Consider the following 21,506-nt stretch of genomic DNA (forward strand, 5'->3'; position numbering starts at 1 on the left):
AAAAAAACAGATGCAAATCAACAATGAAGGGAGCCTCCCTCCAGAATCTAGCATCAAGTGCACTGAACTGCAACACAGGATATCAATGCCATCAAATAGTGGATGTGCTCTATTTGAGTACAAATGCTGAAGAATTCTGTTCAGCTGTACTTGGAAGGGGTGAGGATTGCTTTATGATCCAGGTACTGAATGCATCTGATGAAGTGAGCTGTAGCTCACGAAAGCTTATGCTCAAATAAATTTGTTAGTCTCTAAGGTGCCACAAGTTCTCCTTTTCTTTTTATATAGAAGAGTGACATTGCCAATAGCAAATAAATGCCCCCCCCCACACACACACACACACACACCTTTTTTCCTGTTCCTCTGGGGTTTTATGCCCACCTGCTACTGGGCAGCCCAACCTAAGAAAAGACAGATAGGCAGAACAAACTAAAACAAATTAATCAGCAGCTGAAAAATTTCAAATAAGAACAAGCAAAAGATGTGATCCAATCTACCCAGTAACTCAACCACTACTCCTGTGATATAGGAGAAAATAAAACTAGATGGCCAAAGCCACCAATAGAGACAACTTGTCGGACAACTCTGAAACGTCAATCAAAATTTCTTCATGTTGCATCCAGAACTAGCAGTAAACTGCTGATACTAAAGAGGCATTCAGGTGGCAGGGGATCAGAAAGCAAATACAATTTTTGTAATGGCTGGAGATTATACACATTTACCCTCTCAAAGTCCGTCTCAAAACTAGGAGCACTTTTCCCAACAAAGTGCTCCTAGTGTAAACACAACCGTATCATACTGGTATAGTAAAATCACTCTCCATGAATGAAACAAATTGGTATAAATGCAGCTTTGTGTCTATACTAGGAGCTTCTGTTGGTACATTATATGTCAGTCAGGGATCACACCTCTTTATACTTGTGACCAACAGTTATGCCAGCAGAAGTCTGTAGTTTAAAAAGACTAAACCAATACCTAAAAGCAATAATAACCTAGCCTCTGGGAACAAAATCAGAAAACATCTGCCAGAGCCAATGTGAAAGAATGCAGGAATCACACAGTATAGAGAATCTTGAAAAGTTCATCCTGTACATTTTTGAAATATGCTTAAAATGTCTACAGATAATGACTAGAACATGCCTACACAGTATATGTATAATCCTGTCTCATCTAAGTCAAAGGCAAAACTTGTATGGACTTAAACAGCACCAGGATTTGTCTCAAAGTGCATATTTTACATGCTTATAAATATGACCTCATAACCACAATTGAAAATGACAAGTTCCCAGAATAAAAGAAAAAAGTTAAAGGATATGAGACAAGAGCGAAAACATTTTTTCAAGTGCTTTTGTCCCACTGTTACACTGACTACATGCCAGTCTCTGTAGTCATTTCATTCATTCTATTTTTTTAGTGGTACTGTGACTGAGGGAACAGGGTCTGGCAATAATTTAAATTTAATAGCAATGGAAAAATCGATGAGAGAATTAAAGAGACAAATCCATGCTACCTCTATAACCAGCGAAGGAAACTAGATACAGACTGCAAAAAGAAAAGGAGTACTTGTGCCACAAGTACTCCTTTTCTTTTTGCGAATACAGACTAACACAGCTGCTACTCTGAAACTAGATACAGACTGTACATGGGCACAACCTAACATCCACAGCAAAGAATGATGGCCATGCAAATCAAGTCCATCACCTCAACTGGTAAGGAGTGTCTAAGGAAGGGGAGGTCAAGGTGGGCTTGGAGATAGGAAAGAGTGGAAACATCCTAGAGGTAAAGTCCTCATATGAGACACAGAGACTGGCACTTTCTCTAGGCAGCACTCTTGTTCAAATACTCCTGTGTGGAATGGTTGATATAGCCACACAGATATGATAATGAACTGTAGGTAAGAGATAAGGGGAAATTTCTTTGGACACAATAAGGAAAGGCTACGTCAGGCCTAAAGAGGAGTTGATAACAGGACTTTCTAAAGATCTAGGATTTTCTTTTATTTTCTTTGTAACTAAGCTAAGAGAACCCCTACATCACTTAATTTTGGAAACCATTTATTTTGCTTTACTACCATATTCTCTTTAGTTTTAATAAATCTTGTTTTCAAGAACATTACTGCAATATGGATAATGTCATGCAGATGGTCTGAAAGAGACAAGACTTCAAACATCTAAGTAGAGGTAGAGAAGGATAAGGCATTTCTGGAGCCGAACTGCCCCATTCATGCTCTCAGTCAGATGGGGCATGAACAGAGTTTATATTCATTCCCATTAAGGTATGTTACAAAGGACTATGACAGGTATTTACCTGGGGAGAAGCCTAAGGACAGAGGAGACATCGGTTGGCAAGGTACTATTTTTTCATTTTCCAGCCTTCACCACTGGCTGATAACTGTTAACTTAAATCCTCCTTGTGGGCTGGGGTCCCTGGACTTCACTAAACCCTTCAAATACGCATCATGAAAATATTCTATTTTGAAACAATTCTGCCTATCTGATTTTGTGCCCCCCCCCTTAACTCATTGCTTCCAACAGATGTATACATAAAAACCTACTAGTCAGTGGCCCAATCCTGCAAGCATGTCAGCACCAACAGCCTCATAGAAATTAGTGGGACAGCTTATGTGAGTAAAGTTACTCATGTACTGAAGGATCTGCAGGACCACCCTATAAACATTCATTTGCTCTTGCCGTTTATTGCTGACTTGAAATAATAACTATGCATTTTTCATATAAAAATTCCACATAAACCAGTTGTGATGTTAATCCTCTGAGTGTAAGATTTCAAAATGAGAAATAAGTAAAAAAAAAAATAGGTAAATTCTCAAAATCAAAAGGTTCCTGTTTTTGTATAAATTACATTAATAAAAACTAGTGTAGAAAAATATAGCCAATATGTGACACATAAGCAGATTTTTCTATAAGCAGTTAAAAAAAACTTATTCTCCAAAGTTTTTCCACAAAGTACTGTTTAAACTTTAGTTAGAACAATGTTATTTCCCCACAGAGAGACAAGGTAGGTGAGATAATATCTTTTATTGGACCAATTTCTGTTGGAGAGAGAGAGAGAGAGAGAGAGAGGGGAGTTTTCCAGCTTACACAAAGCTCTTCTTTACATCTGGGAAATTTATTCAGAGGATATGTTTACACTGCAGTTAGACACCGGTGGCTGACCCGTGCCAGCTGACTCCGGCTCTGGGGTCTTTTAAGAGGCTGTTTCATTGCAATGTAGATGTTGAGGCTTGGGCTGTAGCCCGGGTTCTAGGACCTTGAAAGTAGGAGGGTCCCAGAGCTTGGGCTGCAGTCCCAGTAGGAACATCTACACTGCAATGAAACAGCCCCTTAACCAGAGTCCTGTGAGTTTGAGTCAGCTGGCATGGGCCAGCCACCAGTGTCTAATTGCAATGTAAACATACCCAGAGTGTCACAGATAAAGGTGGAACAGATTATTTAACATTAGTACAGGTTTCAGAGTAGCAGCCGTGTTAGTCTGTATTCGCAAAAAGAAAAGGAGTACTTGTGGCACCTTAGAGACTAACAAATTTATTAGAGCATAAGCTTTCGTGAGCTACAGCTCACTTCATCGGATGCATCGGATGAAATGCATCCGATGAAGTGAGCTGTAGCTCACGAAAGCTTATGCTCTAATAAATTTGTTAGTCTCTAAGGTGCCACAAGTACTCCTTTTCTTTTAACATTAGTAGTTAACACATATTTCAAGGGACTATTCAAGGTGAAGTGGCGCATTAACACCTTTCCAGTTATGGGGAAGGGAGAAAGCTGGGGAGTGATAGGGGTGTTAACAGGGTTACAGATTGCTGTAATAAACCATAATTCCAGTGCACTATTCAGTCCATGATTTTAGTGTCTAGTGACGTTATGAATTTAAGCTCCTAGGCTCATCTCTTGAAGGGGCTGTGCAGGTTTCCTTTGAGGAAATCCTTGACTGAGAGGTGTTAATGGGCCACTTCACATTGAAATATGTGTTAACAAGGTATGCTAAACAATTCCATCTTGTATTTAGCTGTGACACTCCAAGTACATTTCCCAGATCTAAAAAAAGAGCTGTGTAATCTCAAAAGCTTCTCTTTCTGTTGCCAACAGAAGCTGGTCCAATAAAATATAGTACCTCACCCACCTTGTCTCTCTAATACCCTGGGACCAACAAGGCTACAACACTGCATACTTTCCCAGTCAGTCAAACGATGCTTAGCACAATGTAAACATAGAGGTCTGCTGTCTTGAAAGAGGTAATGTGCATCTGTTCTTGGAAGCCTATTTGAAAGTTCCCTGTGTTGGTCTAAGTGCAGTGTGCTTAAACACTGTAGCCAATATATTGTGAGGCTCATTTGCTGCAATGCAGCATATCTTGCTGCAGCTTTGGTAGCTTCAGTGGTCTTTGCCATATTACTTGATAGCATAAATCTGTAAGACAGCTAGAAATGCAGTAGTTTCTCTGCACTGATTTTCCTTGCGTCTGTGTGGCAGCCACAGAGTATATGCCTATATTGGTGTCTTTTTAGAAAAATAAGAAAGTAGCATAATTGCTGCACAAGTACATGCAGCCTTAAAGCTGAAATGGGTATTGGCAACATTCCACTACCCACTTGCTAATCTCTGAACTAATAACAAAAAGACTAAAGTATTGAGATTACTTAAAGCTTTTAAAAGCAATTAGACAATAAATCATTCAAATACCACATTTTCCATACTTTTTGTTTTTCCTCTGATCTCTTAATCATTTCCTTTTCTTTCTGTATCTTTTCTCTTTCATCTTCCTTTTCTTTTCTTCTGGCAGCTACAGCAGCTTCCAGTCTGGCTGTCTCCTCCTGGTGTGCTCTCCACTGTAGAACCTGAAATAAAAGATTGAGAAAGTCTTCCTGTTTAGTCAATCCCTTAACACAGTAAGTGTAACATTATGGGCCTGAAAAACTGAATATAGTGAAGAAACACAAGTAGTCTGTTTATCAATTAGGTGTTCTGATTCAATCAGCAATGTACTATCGTCATAAATATAAAGGGAAAGGTAACCACCTTTCTGTATACAGTGCTATAAAATCCCTCCTGGCCAGAGGCAATATCCTGTTACCTGTAAAGGGTTAAGAAGCTCAGTTAACCTGGCTGGCACCTAACCCAAGGACCAATAAGGGAACAAGATACTTTTAAATCTTGGGGGGAGGGGGAAGGGAAGGCTTTCGTTTGTGCTCTTTGTTTACGTGGTTGTTCTCTCTTGGGACTGAGAGAGGCCAGACAGAAATCCATCTCTCCAACCCATCCTAATCCAAGTCTCCAATACTGCAACTAGTATAGGCAAGCCAGGCAAGGCGGATTAGTTTATCTTTTGTTTTATGTGAATTTTCCCTGTGTTATTCCTGTTTTCTGTAACTTTAAGGTTTTGCCTAGAGGGGGATCCTCTGTGTTTGAATCTGAATACCCTGTAAAGTATTTTTCATCCTGATTTTACAGAGATGATTTTTTACCTTTTTTTTTTTTTTAAATAAAATCCTTCTTTTAAGAACTGACTGATTTTTCCATTGTTCCAAGATTCAGGGGTTTGGGTCTTTGATGATTTTGTAACAAATTGGTTAGGATATTATTCTCAAGCCTCCCCAGGAAAGGGAGTGTGTAGGGCTTGGGGGGAATATTTCGGGGGAAAAAGTCTCCAAGTGGTCTCTTACCCTATTCTTTGTTTAAAACGTTTGGTGGTAGCAGCATACTGTTCAAGGACAAGGCAAAGTTTGTACCTTGGGGAAGTTTTTAACCTAAGCTGGTAAGAAAAGCTTGGGGGTCTTTCATGAGAGTCCCCACATCTGTACCCTAGAGTTCAGAGTGGGGAAGAAACCCTGACAACTATTGTTTAATAAACATTACTTTCACTTAGTAATAAGTCAGTCATTCACCATTAATTGGTGTATAATTTAAGAACAAAAGTCCCACATGAAAAGTTAAAGACTTTCAATAATACTTGACCTCCTAAATTCCTAAGTCACTTCTGAAAATGGGCTTGAGGCTCTTATGTCACTTAGGTGCTTTAAAAAAATGTTACCATTTATCTTACATGGTATGCATATTTTTATTCTATTATTTACCATATATTGCTTTAAATCATATTATATTATTGTTTATTGAACCTGTCCACGGAGCTAATCTCAGCTCTGTCCATCTCTCAATAGAGTTTTAAATGCTGAGACACTGAATGGTCGATCTCCCAGAGAGAATATCAGGAGTAGCCAGAGGGAGAGAAAAGTGAAGGAGACCTAATTCCTTCTTGTCTCATAGTATGCTGCCTCCCCAAAACTTGGTCCAAGGTGGGGAAAATATAGAGAGGGGGCACCAGCCCCTGCAAATATTGACTCTGGAAGGAAAAGGAGCACACTAAGACAAGTGTGTGCGCTTGTGCAGTTCCTAGCCAGGGCCTGGGGCTGGGGTAATGGAGGGTTCTGGTGGGGAAGGTATGTGAATTTCTGAGGTCAGGTAGATGGGATTGGTGGAGCAAGTTAACACATATCTAGAAGGTAAAGGACAAAGCAGCTCTGAGTGCAGGGGTTGGGAGTATCTAATGCCCTCATCATCTCATTCTTTGACCCCCCCCTTGTTGATTCCTCTTACTCCTCCCTACATACCCCCTTTCCCCCCACTATATTGCTACAGGCAGATAAATCTCTCTGATGCCTCATGCTGCTTCCTGCACATATCATAAGCAGCAGCTTTATATGCTGCTCTCTCACTGTTTGTGCAGCATGTGTATGACCCTCCACTTAAAACAAAGTGTATGACCCTCCAGTTATAAAATAATACTGAAAAGCACATACAAGCCATAATTGAAGCTATTTATCCAAACCCACGTCCCCCTTAAAGTCAGGGATCCAAAATACCCCAGTTTTTGGTTTGTAAAGCAAAAACCCAACCAATGAGATTTTACAAATGCCTAAACCATTCCTATTTTTTCCATCTCTCAGAAAGTAAGATTAAGTGTTAAATGACTCCAGAGAAATTATACCAGGCATAACAACGTGGAACATAAAAAGCCACAACATAGGAACATTATGAAATGTAATAGTCAAAATCATTTTGGTAGATAGAGACTTATTTTGCTGCAGAAGTATGGCCTGTGTATTTGTTTCATGTGCCATGTGCTGAGTAATAACATGAAAGGACTCCAGGCTTGTAAAACTCAACTGGCTCATAGTAAAAAGAGCTATTTAGAGATGCTGCAACTGCAGCTAGCATTCTAACCATGTGCACAATGTCTGATTTTCTGATGACTCCTTCAAATTCTTTCCTCCTGCAATCTGTGCTCCTCCTTTCAAGTTCCAAGCAGGTTGTTACAGCTTTCCTTTTAACAGCTTTTGTTGTTGTGTCTTTTGTGCAAGTGTTTGCTGTCTTGCTGGGACCAGAGGTTACTAGTATACAGCCCACCATAGAGACATAGCCCTTAGCACCAGCCCATTGTAGCCTGTTAGCCTTCAAGGGTGCTGGCCTTTAAACCAGTCTCTGACTTCTTGTTTGCGTTACCACTCTAGGCGCAGGGCTTGCTTTCACCCTGTTGCTGCTTTCTTTCTATTAGGTAGTGTCCTGTTGGTCCTCTGTTAGTCTCATATACCTCCTTTCTACATCAGGCCAGCTGATGGCTGAGTCTCTATGTCACCCGGTCCTGGCCTTGGACAGCTATCTGCCACTACTGTGTGGTTGCCTTTGGTTTCGTCTCCACTGCGTGGCGAAAGCGAAGCCAAGTAGCTTATGTTTGATGCAACAGAGCAATGACATGATCAAAGTGATTGGCAATGAAAATGATTTTTGCAGCATCATTGTGAACAGATATAATTGGGGAATGATGGCATTTGTCAAGGCTTGTGAAGGATGTTGCACTAACTCAGATGCAACATGATGAGAACCTCAACAAGAGTTTTAGCTGGATGGATAGATAGCCTTTCCTATCTCTTAGAGATATTATACAAAAAGATTTGGCAAGACTTAGAAATAGCCTGGATGGTGTACTGTCTTCCTGGACCAATGCTGCAAGGTTGGATAAGACAAGAAAAAGGAGTTTTGTTAAATACATGGAACAAAAAGAATCCTAACAATGTGTGACGGAGTCAGACCAGAAGGATATAAGAGAGTGGTCCCTTTGAGCACTGGCACATGAGCTAGCGCTCACTCACTGCTAAAGGCCCCTCCCCCAGCCTAGGGAGGGTCTACTAAACCCAGAACTCAACCAAGTTCGGGGGACAACAAATGCAATAATGGGAACAGGCATGGGGATCAAAGGGCCAAAACTAGGGAACCAGAAGGGGACACCGAGCAGAGAACCCCGGACAGCGCCCACTGCTCCTCGAAGGCGTCGAGAGAGCCGGCGGACGCTGCCCAGATGCATGAACGGATAAAGGAACGAAAAACAGCCCCATAGTCACAGGCCCCCCTCTCTGCCAACCTCCTCTCCCTGGTGTTACGAATGGCCACCTTGGCCATGGCTAGGAGGAGGTCCCACAACTTTGTGGGGCTTCAAATCAGGTGGGCATAAACGAACAAGTGTGGGGAAAAGTGCAGCCAGAACCACAATAAGAGGTTCTGGAGGAGCTGGAAAAGGGGCTGCAGTCTGATGCACTGAAGATATGCATGCGCCAGGGTCTCTCTCATGCCACAAAAGGGACAGGCTTCAGGGACATAGGTGAACTGCACCAAGTACATGCCCGTGCTCACGGCTCCATGAAGGAGCCGCCAACTGATATCCCTGGCGGGCCGCGGGACTAAGATGGAATACAAACTGACCCACCGGGGTTCCCCACCCTCCACTGCTGGTAAAAGGTCCCGCTACTTGGTATCAGGGCACGACACGAGGGTGGGGTAGTGAAGCGTGTGCAGCACGAGCATGTATAGGTGGTCCCTTGGTGCAGTTTGGAAATGATCTGGCTGCATTGTACACAGCCGGCTTGAGGTACGAGGAGGGGGTAGGCCAGGAAGACTCACGTGGCAGGGGGCCGATGGAAAAATCCGGAGGGTCTGGAGTGAGGAACGGGCGAGGCGCACCCTCTGCAAGGACCTGCTCAAGGAAAAAATGAGCCGCAGGAGGCAGGGCTGCCTCCACCTCCTGGAGTACGTGCCGGGGGGTTGTAAGGGTGGAGAGCCCCATGAGCCGACTGAGTGCCTGGGGATCCACCCAACCCCGCAGGTCGTAGTCTAGGAAGTCTCCAATCTTGGTGACTCCCGCCAGGACCAACCTCTGGCATACCAAGGGGGACTCCGCCACCTGCAGATGAAGATGGGGATTGTGTAGCAGGGGCTCCGCAAGGAGATCTACACTCTTGGTGGCTACAAAGGACCTGGTTGCTGAAACCAGTCTCCAGGCCCGGAGGAGGTCCTGGTAGAAGACTGGCAGCTCTGAGAGGTCTCGGGAAAGACCTCTCGGATGGAGAAAAGAGCTGCCAGTCATATCGGAGCCCTCGCAGTCGGCAGAGGAGGAAGGTGCATGCCAATACACTCCACGCTGAGCCACCCGCGCTATAAAGGAGCCTCTGCAGGGCCTAGAGGTGGATGACATGGACCTGCGTGCGCATACACATCAGGCCCTGTCCTCCCTCCTCCAGGGGGAGATGGAGAACCCCTGCAGAGACCCAGTGCAGTCCCGGCCAAATAACTCCAGGACCAGTCTCTGGAGATTGGCCAGGAACGCCAGGGGCGGGCATAGGATATTGAGTTGGTGTCAGAGCATGGACAGGACCAGTTGGTTAAGCACCAGCGCTCTCCCCTGGAGGGAGAGGTACCAGGGCAGTCCCATCCAGACCTGCAACTGCCCAGTCACCCTGCCCTTTAAACCGTGCCAGTTCTCTGGCGGAGACAGATGCGTGGCAGAAAGGTAAACACCAAGATAGAGCAGCAGACCCATGCTCCACAGGATGGCCTGAAGCGCGGGTGGGAGGGAGCTCGCCCACCACCCAGCTCCGACCACCAGGCCAGAGCTCTTGATCCAGCTGATCCAGGCAGAGGAGGCCACTGAATAAACAGCTTTACAGACCTCCACCTGCACCAGATCATACGGGTCCTGGACCACAAGGAGCACGTTGTCAGCGTACGCTGCCAGGACCAGCCACACCTCCGGCTCATGCAGCACCAACCCCGTCAACCTTTTGCGAAGGAGCCGAAGGAAGGGCTCAATGGCCACAGTGTACAGCTGACTCAACAGTGGGCAGACTTGATGCACCCCTCACCCGAAGCTGACAGATGTGGTCAGGGCCTGACCAGACACTCTGTGGAAGCGTGCAGCACCTGGAGAAACCCCACAAACTGATGCCTGAAGCCAAATGCCCGCAGAGCGCCCAGGAGATATCCGTGGTCCATCTGGTCAAACGTCTTCTCCTGATCCAAGATAGGAGGGCAAACGACAGACCATCCCTACACCCAAGCTCTAAGAGATCCCGGACCAAATAAAGATTGTCGAAGATGGTACGGCCCGGGACAGCATGGGTCTGGTCTGGATGGATCACGTCTGCCAGCACGGACCGCTGCCGCAGCGAGATGGCCTTCACCACGATCTTATAGTCCATGCTGAGGAGCAAGACAGGATGCCAATTCTGGAGATCGCGGAGGTCCCCGTTCTTCGGGAGCAAGGCGGGCACCGCTCACCTGCACGATAGAGGGAGGACCCCGCTCTCCAGAGGTTCGGCCCAGATGATCGCAAGGTCCAGCCTGAGGACATCCCAGAACACTTGGTAGAACTCCACAGTCAGCCCGACCATGCCCGGAGATTTATTGGTGGGCATTTGGCAGAGGGCTTCCAAGAACTTGGCCAGAGTGAGAGGCAGCTCCAGCCAGTCCCGGTTGCCTGTGCTGACGGTCGGGAGTCCGTCCCAAAGTACTCCTCAGGCATCATCATCGGTTGGATCTGGGGAGAAAAGGCCAGCATAGAAGGCCCTGGCCCTCTCGCGCATCTTCACCGGATCCATGAGGTGGGTGCCATCCTCCACCAGGAGGCAGAGGACGTGCTTTTTCACCTCCCCACCCCCTTCTTCTCCAGGGCATAGAAGAAGCGGGAGCCATGATCCATCTCCCGCAGGAGGTGGATGCAGGATCGAACGAAGACGCCCCAGGCCCAAAGATTATCAAGGGCCCAAAGCTCCTCCCGCTTCGCTCCACAGAGGGGTGGATCACTGGGGCTGGTGGCCAGATGCCTCTATAACTCCAATACCTCCCGCTCCAGCTGCTCTATCATCACATCCCTCTGCCCTGGAGTCATCGTCCGGGTCGTGGTTGCACCAGACATCCATCAGGGAGTGATGCGCTATGATCTCCCTGAGGACGTCTGCAGCGGCCGGGCTCAGCTCGATCCCTGTTCGGTCCCACTCCTCAAGGGTGCAGTTGAAATCTCCACCCAGGACCAGGCACTCGCGAGGATCCAGAGAACCGAGGAAGGCAGACACCTGCCAAAAGAAACACGCTCGCTCTGGGCTGGAAGCCGGGGCATAGACGTTGACAAGATGCAACGTCAGCCCCTCAACCCAAGTCCAGAGGTGCAGCAGGCGACCCAGCACGACCTCGGTAATCCCCAGCACCTCAGGCTGTAGGTGCAGGGAGAACAAGGTCACCATCCCGGCCTGACGGGCCAAAAGGTGGCTAAAGTAGATCCTGTCCCCCCACTCCAGCCACCAGCTAGCTTTGGCGGCTAGGTCCGTGTGGGTCTCCTGCAGGAAAATAACCGAGTACCCCCCTCCCAAAGGAAGGAGGGCACCTGGCATCTGCGGAGACCCAACTTAGCCCCCGGTGTTTAAAGTGGCAAAGATGGACAGCGACATGTAGAGGGCTAGGGATGATCCTCATGGTCAGGGGTGCTACCGGTTCCCATTGGACCCCGCAGCAAACCGTGACCAACCCCAAAAGCCATCAGGGCATCACAGAAGCCGCGGGCCCGCTGGTAACCCGCAGCGTCCTGCTTCCTGGTCCCTTTGCCCTCCCCCATAATGGCCCTCACGGTCTGGAGAACAAGATGGAAATTGCCCCAGTGCTGAAGAGTGAGATGCACTCTGTTCATGAAGCCATGAGTGTCTTCCAAGAAACAGTGCATCTCATTCCTCTGCGCAGCAGGGACTGGGGTCACGGACCCTGGGGCGTCCCCCGATTGGATCCCCCTGCCAGCCCCATTGCCTATCGAGATGGGCAAGCAGGGATCAGATCCCTACCGCAGTGCCTGTCCCTCTGGCCACCCGACTCAACACTTGGCCCTAGGGACATTGGCGGAGGGAGAACTGCAGCCCCGGATGGGCCAGGAGAGGGAAAAAAACAAAAATCGCCTCCCGGGGGACCTCATAAAAAGAAAAAGAGGCAACCCCGGGGGCGGCAGCAACAGGAGGAGGAAAGGAATAGAAGTTAAGGACAGGAACATGGGCTGGAACAGGGTCAGGGTCAGGGACAGGGATGGGGGCAGGACACAAATCTAGGACGGGAACAGGGACAAAATCAGGGGCCCGAATGGCAGAGCCACTGGGGCACGATGCCCCTCGACCCAGCATGGTGGGCAAAGGGGCAGCAAGGGATTGGGGCACCCCCACAACAGCAGGCTCAGGTGCCCCACTTAACGAGGCACCCACGATTACAGCACTGGGGGGGCGAGGGCTGCGGCCCCACTTCATAGGGCAGGCACCCATAGGCTCAGAGCCAAGCCACTTGGTGTCAGCCTTTGCCTCACTGGGCACAGCGGCACCAACCCGATTACTGTTTGCTGCCGGGCAGATGGTCAGGTCCCGGGGCGGTGTAATGGCCAAAACAGGGAGAACCGCTTGAAGTGGGGGAAAAGGGGGAGGGGAAGGCAACAGATCACAAGCGCCCTGACCGAGGCCCCCTAGCAGAGGAGCATCCACCTGCTCGGTGGTTGGGGTCAAGCCTAGGACCTCGATCTCATCAAAAATAGAGGTCGGGGCAGTCGTCACTGCGGCGCCTACAGGGGGCACAGATGGCAAAGCGGCAGGGGGGACACTTCCGCAATGCTGTCAGGGAGGAACTCCATAGGAGAGACGGTGCTACCTGCTGCTGCAGCTGCAGCAGCCTCGGCCAACTCCAAACAACGAACGGCAGCAGGGGAGTCAACGGAAAGCCCAGCGCCAGCAACCCCCATCATAGTTTTACAGGGGGGTCCCTCCCCCTTGCCCACGAGGGGTGGGTGCTGGGCCCGCACTCCCAGCTTTCAGTGCCTCCCTCGCACAAGCTCCCAGCTCTCCGAAGGGCGGGGCTGGCCAGCCGGATCAGAGCCAGGGAGTGAGGGTGTTGATGGGAGGGTAAGGGAAGAGGAGGGCAGGACAACGGAGAAAAGGACAGACTCGTGCTGAAGGCAAGCCCTGCGCAAGTCCTGCCACCGGCCCTGTCACCCTCTCCTCTGCAGGCCCTGGTCTAACACTTACCACAGCAACAGGGCCCGCACGCTCATCTGGGCATATTGGAGGGGCCACCCCCAAGCGGACTGGACAATGGTCACAGATGGAGGAGGGGTGACCCCAGGTCCAGGCAATCAGGGCCCTTGGCGATGGTAAAGCCAATGCCCTTCCGAATACTGGGGGTCCCAGATGCCCCTCCAAGCCAGGTCAGGGGGCAGTCCCTCTGGACATGCCCTGCCACCCGGCAGAGAAAGCACCAGGCCTCCCCCGAAGAATAGTAAACCCGGTACTGGGCCCCTAGATGGGGCACCAGAAAGGACCCCTCCAGAGCCCCCCCATCATGCACTGCCGGCAGCACTTGAACCCTGCATCTGCCGGCGGAACGATAAAATGTGGCAGAGGGCTGGGTCCTTACAGCCCAACGGAAGGGGGTTGAGGAGAGACAGGGGCTTCCCCAGGGTGAAGAGGAATGGCAAAAGGGCGGCATTGGGGAGGAAGGGAGAAACAGAGAAAAACACCACCCGTACGCCCAGGTCCTCCAAAGGCTTGAGGGGGACATGAACACCCCTCACCACCAAGCCTCTCTCCACCACCTCCTAGGCGGCGGCCTTCAATGCCAGGAAGAACACCACCTTCCCAAACATCTTAGAGGCTGCCACCACGGCCATGGGGCCCATCACCCATGCCAGTGCCCACACGTAGGTTTCTACGTGGGGCGAGGCGGGCAACCGACGCCATGCTTCCTGGTCACGGTGGGGAAGGGGCCCCGGCCCCTATAGATGGTAGCAGAGGCGGTGCGCGGGAGAGATGAGGTAGCAGCAGGTGGGGGGGGCTGCCACCACAGGAGCGTACGTCCTGGGGACTGGGGGAGAGGCACCCGCAGAGCTGGTGGAGGGAACAGCGAGGACGGATGCCGCAGCTGGTGGCAGGACGCGGCAGTGGGGGCAGCCCCCGCCATGGAGGACTTGATCTTTTTTGCGGGGCCCTTCCCCTTCTTTTTACCCTATTGGCTGTGGGGGGGGCTTCCCTAGAGTTGGAGGGGGCAAGGGACATGGCAGCAGCAGAGGTCACCCCGGTGTCCGCTGCTGCCGGTGCCCCAGCAGGGGCATTAGCAGGTGGTTCGGCAGCAGCGGTTGAGGTAGAGGCTTGGGGGGTCTGCTGGAGGGGCCCACCTCCTTGTCCCCCGCCATAATGAGCAGGGAGGGAAGGGAAAACACCAGAGAGAGGAGGGGAAAGGGGAAGCAAGTCAACCACTCCTCCCTGCTAGGCTGCAGGCAGGGAGGAGGGTGACAAAAGGGGTGGGCTGGATGGGAGGGGCAATCAAGGGCTGGGGGTCAGTCACCGACACAGGGGTGGGATTCCAGCTACTCTAGGTGCACTAGGGGAGGGGGGAATACAACAGCATTGGGGGATGCAGTGAAAGGGTTCAAACTAAAATGGGGAGGTGTACAAGTGCATGGGATGGGGCATGGGAACATGGAGCTAGGGGCTAAACAGGCTCGAGGTAGGACAGGGAAACTGAAGGGCTAGTTTCAGAGGCTGGGGCGGGGCACACAAACAAAGCTGCAGAAGGAAAAGGGTGGGGCAGACAAACAAACTGAAGCTGGGGGGGGCTGGGGTAAAGGGGAGGGGCAAAAGGCTGCAAGGGGCAAATCGGACAGGTAGCAAGCGGCAAAGCTGTGGGGGGTCAGTCCAAGGGTGGGGGTGGGCTTGCACAAAAAGTCAGTGTGGGCTGGCTGCTGCTTCAGTCCCAAACAGTGGAAACAGGACATGGCAAGCCAAGCAAGCAGCTGAGTCCAGAGGCAGATGGTAAACAGCCAGTGGGAGTGGTGGAGGGGGCAGCAGTGGTGGTGGTGGTGGGGGACACACAGATGGATCAGGGGACAGGCTCCACACCACACCCCTTGTGTCCCCACAAACAGTCAAAAACCCCCACCACAAGAGCACAGTTCGAAAGTTACTCAGTCTTTCAAAGCCCCCTCCACAGTGGTCTACAGAGTCTCTAGGTGCTCCCCCACTGGTAGATGGTCCTCTTCTTCTCCTCCTCAGGGCTCCAGCAGCTCCGAGCAGCAAGCTCCACAGGAACTCCAGGTGGTGGTTCAGGCAGGCAGAAAGGACCCGTCTCAGGTGGTGGTGGTGGCCACAGCAGCAACGGCTGAGGCTGGGGTCCCTCACTCACCGTCTCTAGGGAGCAAGCCAGCAGCCCCCCCCCCAGGGATGTAGTTGGAGCAGTAGCAGCACCCAAGGGTGGAGAAGTCCAACAGCTGGCCAGCAACCAGGTAGCAGAGAAAGGGGAGTAGAGGGTCCAGCAGCTGGCCAGCAACCAAGTAGCAGAGAAAGGAGGGGGAGGGGGTCCAGAAGCTGGCCAGCAACCAAGTAGCAGAGAAAGGAGGGGAAGGGGGTCCAGCAGCTGGCCAGCAACTAGGTAGCAGAGAAAGGGGAAGAGGGTGTCTAGCCCTGCCAGGGAAGCAGCTGGAGCAGCAGCAGGGAGAGCCCAGGACCTAGCAGCAGGAGCAGCAACCCTCTCCCTCCAGGCCAAAGGACTACAGTGGAAGGCAAGTCTATCAGCTTCAGGATGAACAGGTCCCTGTTCCCTGGATAGCCAAACAAAGCCTACTCCAGGCCAATCAAGACATCTAATGCCAATTAACCAATTAAGGTCATTAGGCTAATGGAGACAGGTGGAACCAATCAAGGTCTCACTCAGACTGCTTAAAAGCTCTCCTTTCCAGTTCCCTGGAGAGAGCCCAGGTGAAAGTGGAAGTATTAGTATTGCTGTATCCTGAGATAAGGGTGAAGCTAGGAAGAGGGGCCATGGGGGAAGTGGCCCAGGGAATCAAAGCAGCATTTAGAGGTGGAGGGAAAGCCACCAATAGCTGCAACCCTTAGGGTCCCTGGGCTAGAACCCGGAGTAGAGGGTGGGCCTGGTCGCACTCCCCCGCCCCACATACTCTACAGAGATCCCCTTGAGATAGGAAGCAAGACTCGGTCCATTTAGGAGGGTGAACTAAGCTAACTAAGCTCTACAGAGCAACAAAGACTGTGGGGTATTTCCCCTTTCCATCTCCCATACTGGCTTGTGATGAAAGTAACTCAATAGGCTGTGACTCTGGCCACTACATTGTGAAAGGAAGGTCTTAGTGGGGCCCCTGGATCCGCCAGAAAGTGCAGGACCCACAATTACAGGCTCGGAACTTTGTCACAAATGATATTGGTCCATTACAAGATGGAAATGTTAGAATTATCAATAAGAATGAAGAAAAAGAAGTGTTAAATAAACATTTCTATTCTGCATTTGAGGGAAAATTAGATGTAGTCATACCATATGATAACACTCTTTCCACCTGAAGAGGATGTTAGACAGCAGCTACTAAAGTTAGATATGTTTAAATATTAGGTCCATATAACTTGCATCCAAGAATTTTAAAGAGCTGGCTGAGGAGCTTGCTGCACCATTAATGTTGATTTCTCGATAAATCTTGGAACACTGGGGAAGTTCCAGAAGACTGGAAGAAATCTAATGTTGTGCCAATTTTTAAAAAGGGTTAAATGGATGACCTAGGTAGTTATAGGCCTGTCAGTCTGGGAAGATAATGGAGGGGCTGATATGGGACTCAATTAGTAAAGAACTAAAAGGAGGATAACATAATTAATGCCAATCAACATGGATTTATGGAAAACAGATCCTGTCAAACTTACTTTATTTTTATTTATTTATTTATTTATTTTTCTGAGATTACAACTTTGGTTGATAAAGATGTAATAGATTTCTGTAATAGATGTAATAGATTTCTGGTACTGCATGATATTTTGATTAAAAATACTAGAACAATATAAAATTAACATGACACATATTAAATGGCTTAAAAGCTGGCTGATATGTCTCCAAATGTAATTGTAAACAGCAATTGCCACTGAGTGGGTATATTTCTAATAGGTTCCTATGAGAATCAGTTCTTGGTCCTACGCTATTTACATTTTTTATCAATGACTTGGAAAAAAACATAAAATAATCACTGATAAAGTTTGCAGATGACAGAAAAATTGGGGGTAATGGTAAATAATGAAGAGGATAAGTCACTAATACAGAGTGATATAGATCATTTGGTAAGTTAGGTGCAAGCAAACAATGTGTTTTTTAATACATCTAAATGTAAATGTATACATCTAGGAACAAAGAATATAGACCACAAGTACATGATGGGGGATTCTAGTGTGGAAAGTAGTTACTCTGAAAAAGATCTGAGGGTTGTGGTAGAAAATCAGCGGAACATGAGCTCCCACTGTGATGCTGTGGCTAAAGGGCTAATGAGATTCTTGGATGCATAAAGAGGGCAATCCTCTGAATCTGGAACTGGTGCAACTGCTGCTGGAATACGTGTCCAGTTTTGGTGTCCACTATTCCAGGAGGAAGTTGACCAACTAGGGACTTTTCAGAGAAGAGCCATGAGAATGATTAAAGGATTAGAAAACATGTACTATTAGTGATTCTAGGAGCTCAATCTATTTAGTTTAACAAGAGAAAATTAAGGGGTGATTTGATTATCATCTATAAGTGCCTACATGGGGAACAAATATTTGATAATGGGCTCATCAATCTAGCAGAGAGAATCCAATGGCTGGAAGTTGAAGCTACACAAATTTAGACTGAAAATAAAGTGTTAATTATTCTCACTATTACAAATTTACAACTGGAACAATTTACCAAGGATAATGGTAGATTCTCCATCATTGACAATTTGTAAATCAAGATTGGATGTTTTTCTAAAAGACATGCTCTAGAAATTATTTTGGGGAAGTTCTATGGCCTGTGATATAGAGGTCAGACTAGATAATCACAGTGGTTCCTTCTAGCCTTGGAATCTGTGAACATATGTGAAGACCTAGGGAGAGTTTACAGGCCTGAGTGGCAGGCAGGATGGTGGTTTTGTCCACAGTGATCAAGAAACAAGGTAGCGGGAAGGCTTGGAGGTCAGAGATTAAGAGCTCTTTTTTTAGCCATGTTGTGCTTGAGCTGACTGTTATACATCCATAAGGAGACATCAGAGAGACAGAATGAAATTTTAGTTTGGACAGAAGGAGATAGGTCTGCAGTACAGAAGTAGCTCTGTGAATTATCTACAGAAAGATAGAGTTCAATTTGTGTTTACTGATACTACCCAGAGATAAGGTTTGGAGGAAGAAGAGAAGGGGACCAAGTTCAGAACCCTGTGGAACCTCCCCAAAAAGCTGAAGGGCAAAAGAAGAGGATCCTCTGAAGGACACATTGAAGGAGCAATTAGAGAGGCAGGATAAGAACCAGGAGATGACAGAGGACATGGAAAACAAGAGAGGACAAGATTTCAAAAAGATTTCATTTCTATGGTTGATTGTGTCAAAGATTAACAGGTTGTGGTGGATGAGGACGGAGTACGAGTTCTGAGATTTGGCTAAGAAGAGGTCATTAGAGACTTGAGAAAGAGGGGTTTCAGTGAGTGCAAGAGCTGAAAGACAGATTGGAGAAGGTCTAGGATGAACTGGTGGATAGAAACTCAGACAGCAATTGTAGACAGTGTGTTCAATGAGCTTAGAGATGAGAAAGGAGATTGCACAAATGTTGGAGAAGCAGGGCAATAGGTAAGGCAACAAATAAGCAGGGCAAGAGGGGTCAAGGGTGGGTATTTTTAAGATGGGAAATTACAAGAAGTTTTTATTATGAAGGGAAAACCAGAGAAGACTGAGAGGTTAGGGAAAAGAATAAGGCAGATGATGTGGACAGGCTTGAGGAAAAATCAGGAGATAGGATGAGTTGGGGTCACGGGGACAAGTGGAGGGTAAGAGGAGGAGATCAGATAAGAAACTTCAACATCTGTGACCAGGGAGAAGGAGAAGAGAGTTGGGGGGAGGAGGGGAGAAAGTGATCTGAGGGGAATGGGAAAGCATATCGAATTTTTTCAATAATAAGATGAAAGGCTTGAGCCACTAGTTCTTTTTGTGGAGAGAAAGGAGGAAGTGGGCAGCAATAGGGAAGCTAGGTCCAAGGAACAGGGAGCTGTTGAGGAGCTGGGGCTCTTCTCTTCCTCCTTTCCCCTCCTGTGAAACAGTTAGCTCTTCCCTGCTGGGCGAGAACTACCAACTGTTTTACCAGGAAGCAGGAAGCAAAGAATGAGCATATATGTGCCTCTGAGTAAGAGTGCTCTTAAGTGTGAATGAGAATGTGGAAAGTGGGTTGTCTGTGAGGAGAGAGCATGGACAGATATGTATGTGTGGGGACTGATTGGTGTGTGTATTTGTGGAAGAGGGGAGTTGTAAATGAGGGCATGTGATCAGACATTCAGGTAGCAAATAGTGTGTAGGAGGATGGCTGCACTGCAGCAGCAGGCAGGTAAGAAGCTATTTTCTTTGAAATTATTCTTACACTGAGACATTAGCCTGGAATTCACAACTGTAACCTTTGAGAAGAAAAATATCAATATTCTCAGAGTATACTTGTTATTTTTCATAGTCTTCCCAAAACTTTGAGAATGTTCTCTTAACAGACTCTCAATTGCCATACCATCTGTTTCATGGCTGCATAATTCAAGAAGTAACCTCAATTGAAAAAGTAAATTAAATACAGTCATTCTCAAGAAAAAAAAAAACCGAAGCAAACCCCTAAACTGTTTGATCTGTAGGTGTGCTAAGCACCTACAGTATCAGGGGGCCAGTTTTAGTACTTATGCAACTCATTAGACACCTGTTTTTGTGATTTACTGTTAATGAGAATGACACATTAACATAACTCTTATGTTAAGTACTGTACTATAAAAAACTGTAAGCATCAGTGATTAATCATTTCAATTTTTTTTATAAAAGAGAACTAAATATGATTTATTCCATTAGAATATATATTGCATAAAAATCATTCACCTGAAGTTCCTAAGAAAAGGTTACTCCAATCTTCCTAACAATTGCTTGTAAACAATCTGAACCAAAAGTGGAACAGAGATGTTTAACACTGGAGTACAGGATTGCCTTGGTAGGGTTGATTCCCCCCACCCCCATACTTTATAATATGTACTGTATGCATGCTGAGGGGACAATGTGAACGACAGCGAGTAGCTGTGAAATTGGTGCTGAATGATCAATGATCTAGGACATTTACTGACAAAATTATCCTTTTCTCTGGTACAATGAGAAATCTATAAAAACATGTAATAGATGTAATCACAGCCAAACTTCAAAATAGGCCAGTGAATTACCAATGACTTGTTTGTGCTCCCCACATCCATCCTTCTATCTCTCCTTTAAATTAAACATACTGCTTTCCCCTCCTTGCACCCTTCCTCCATATTTCAACCCACACATCTTTCCCCCACACCAATTCTCAGCTTCAATTCCAATATCCTTGTCCTTTTCCTTCCCATTTGACTTCATCCCTCCATATAAAGCAGGTTATTCACAAGATAAATAAATGAAGTAGATGACTTATGATCTGACCCTTTTTCTATTGAAGTCAGTGGCAAAACTCCCATTGCCACCAATGTCAGAAGGAGCAGGCCCCTGAGCCAACTAGTTTTCTTGTAGGCATCTCAGAAATGCATCTTCAGAAGGGCTGTAGAACACAGTGACTTTGTGAACCAGCCCAGGAAGGCTGTTCAACATTCAGGGGCATTGTCAAAGCAAGATAACCAAACGATCCATTACAGAAAGTGGCAAAAGTGACTATTGTCTTAGTATTGTGGAGGTTCTGGAAAGAGCCATGGAAGGGAAGTAACACTCAACTGCAAATTCATTCATAAAGAAAGAGAGGTATTCAAAATGTCAAAAGCTAAAACAGCTAAGTTTCACCAAGATACATTCATTTCATAGCTCACTCTAGTTGTGACATCCTGATAGTAAATTTAACATTAGAGGGAGTCTAAGTAATGTGATGCTGCCTACAAGAGCCTGCTCAGCTTGAAAAGACTTTAACATCTGAAGGCTTGAGTAGAAAATGCTATTTAACAGATGTTTATCTGATGATCCCACCGAGGAAGCCAAGGGGTTTGGGCATGTCTCATGCAGATAGAATGAGAATCTAATTACAGTATTTCTGAGCTGTACAAGAATAAGATAACCAATAGGTGGGCAAAGAAAGCAGTAGCAAAGCAATATTCTACAGCAGATAGACTTCCAAGTAAAATGTCAA

At 47.3% G+C, this 21,506-nt stretch overlaps 1 protein-coding gene across 1 annotated transcript in view; it reads right to left on the reverse strand.

Moving 5' to 3' along the window:
• The window catches only part of CCDC148 (coiled-coil domain containing 148), a 156,376-nt gene that overhangs the window by 17,318 nt on the left and 117,552 nt on the right, over positions 1-21,506 (reverse strand). Inside the window, exon 11 of the mRNA XM_038422028.2 lies at positions 4,712-4,852. Within this exon, the coding sequence (XP_038277956.1) occupies positions 4,712-4,852 (141 nt within the window). The remainder of the gene's footprint in view (positions 1-4,711; positions 4,853-21,506) is intronic.

This window comes from Dermochelys coriacea, chromosome 11 (assembly GCF_009764565.3).
Source record: "Dermochelys coriacea isolate rDerCor1 chromosome 11, rDerCor1.pri.v4, whole genome shotgun sequence".
NCBI classification, from domain to species: domain Eukaryota; kingdom Metazoa; phylum Chordata; order Testudines; family Dermochelyidae; genus Dermochelys; species Dermochelys coriacea.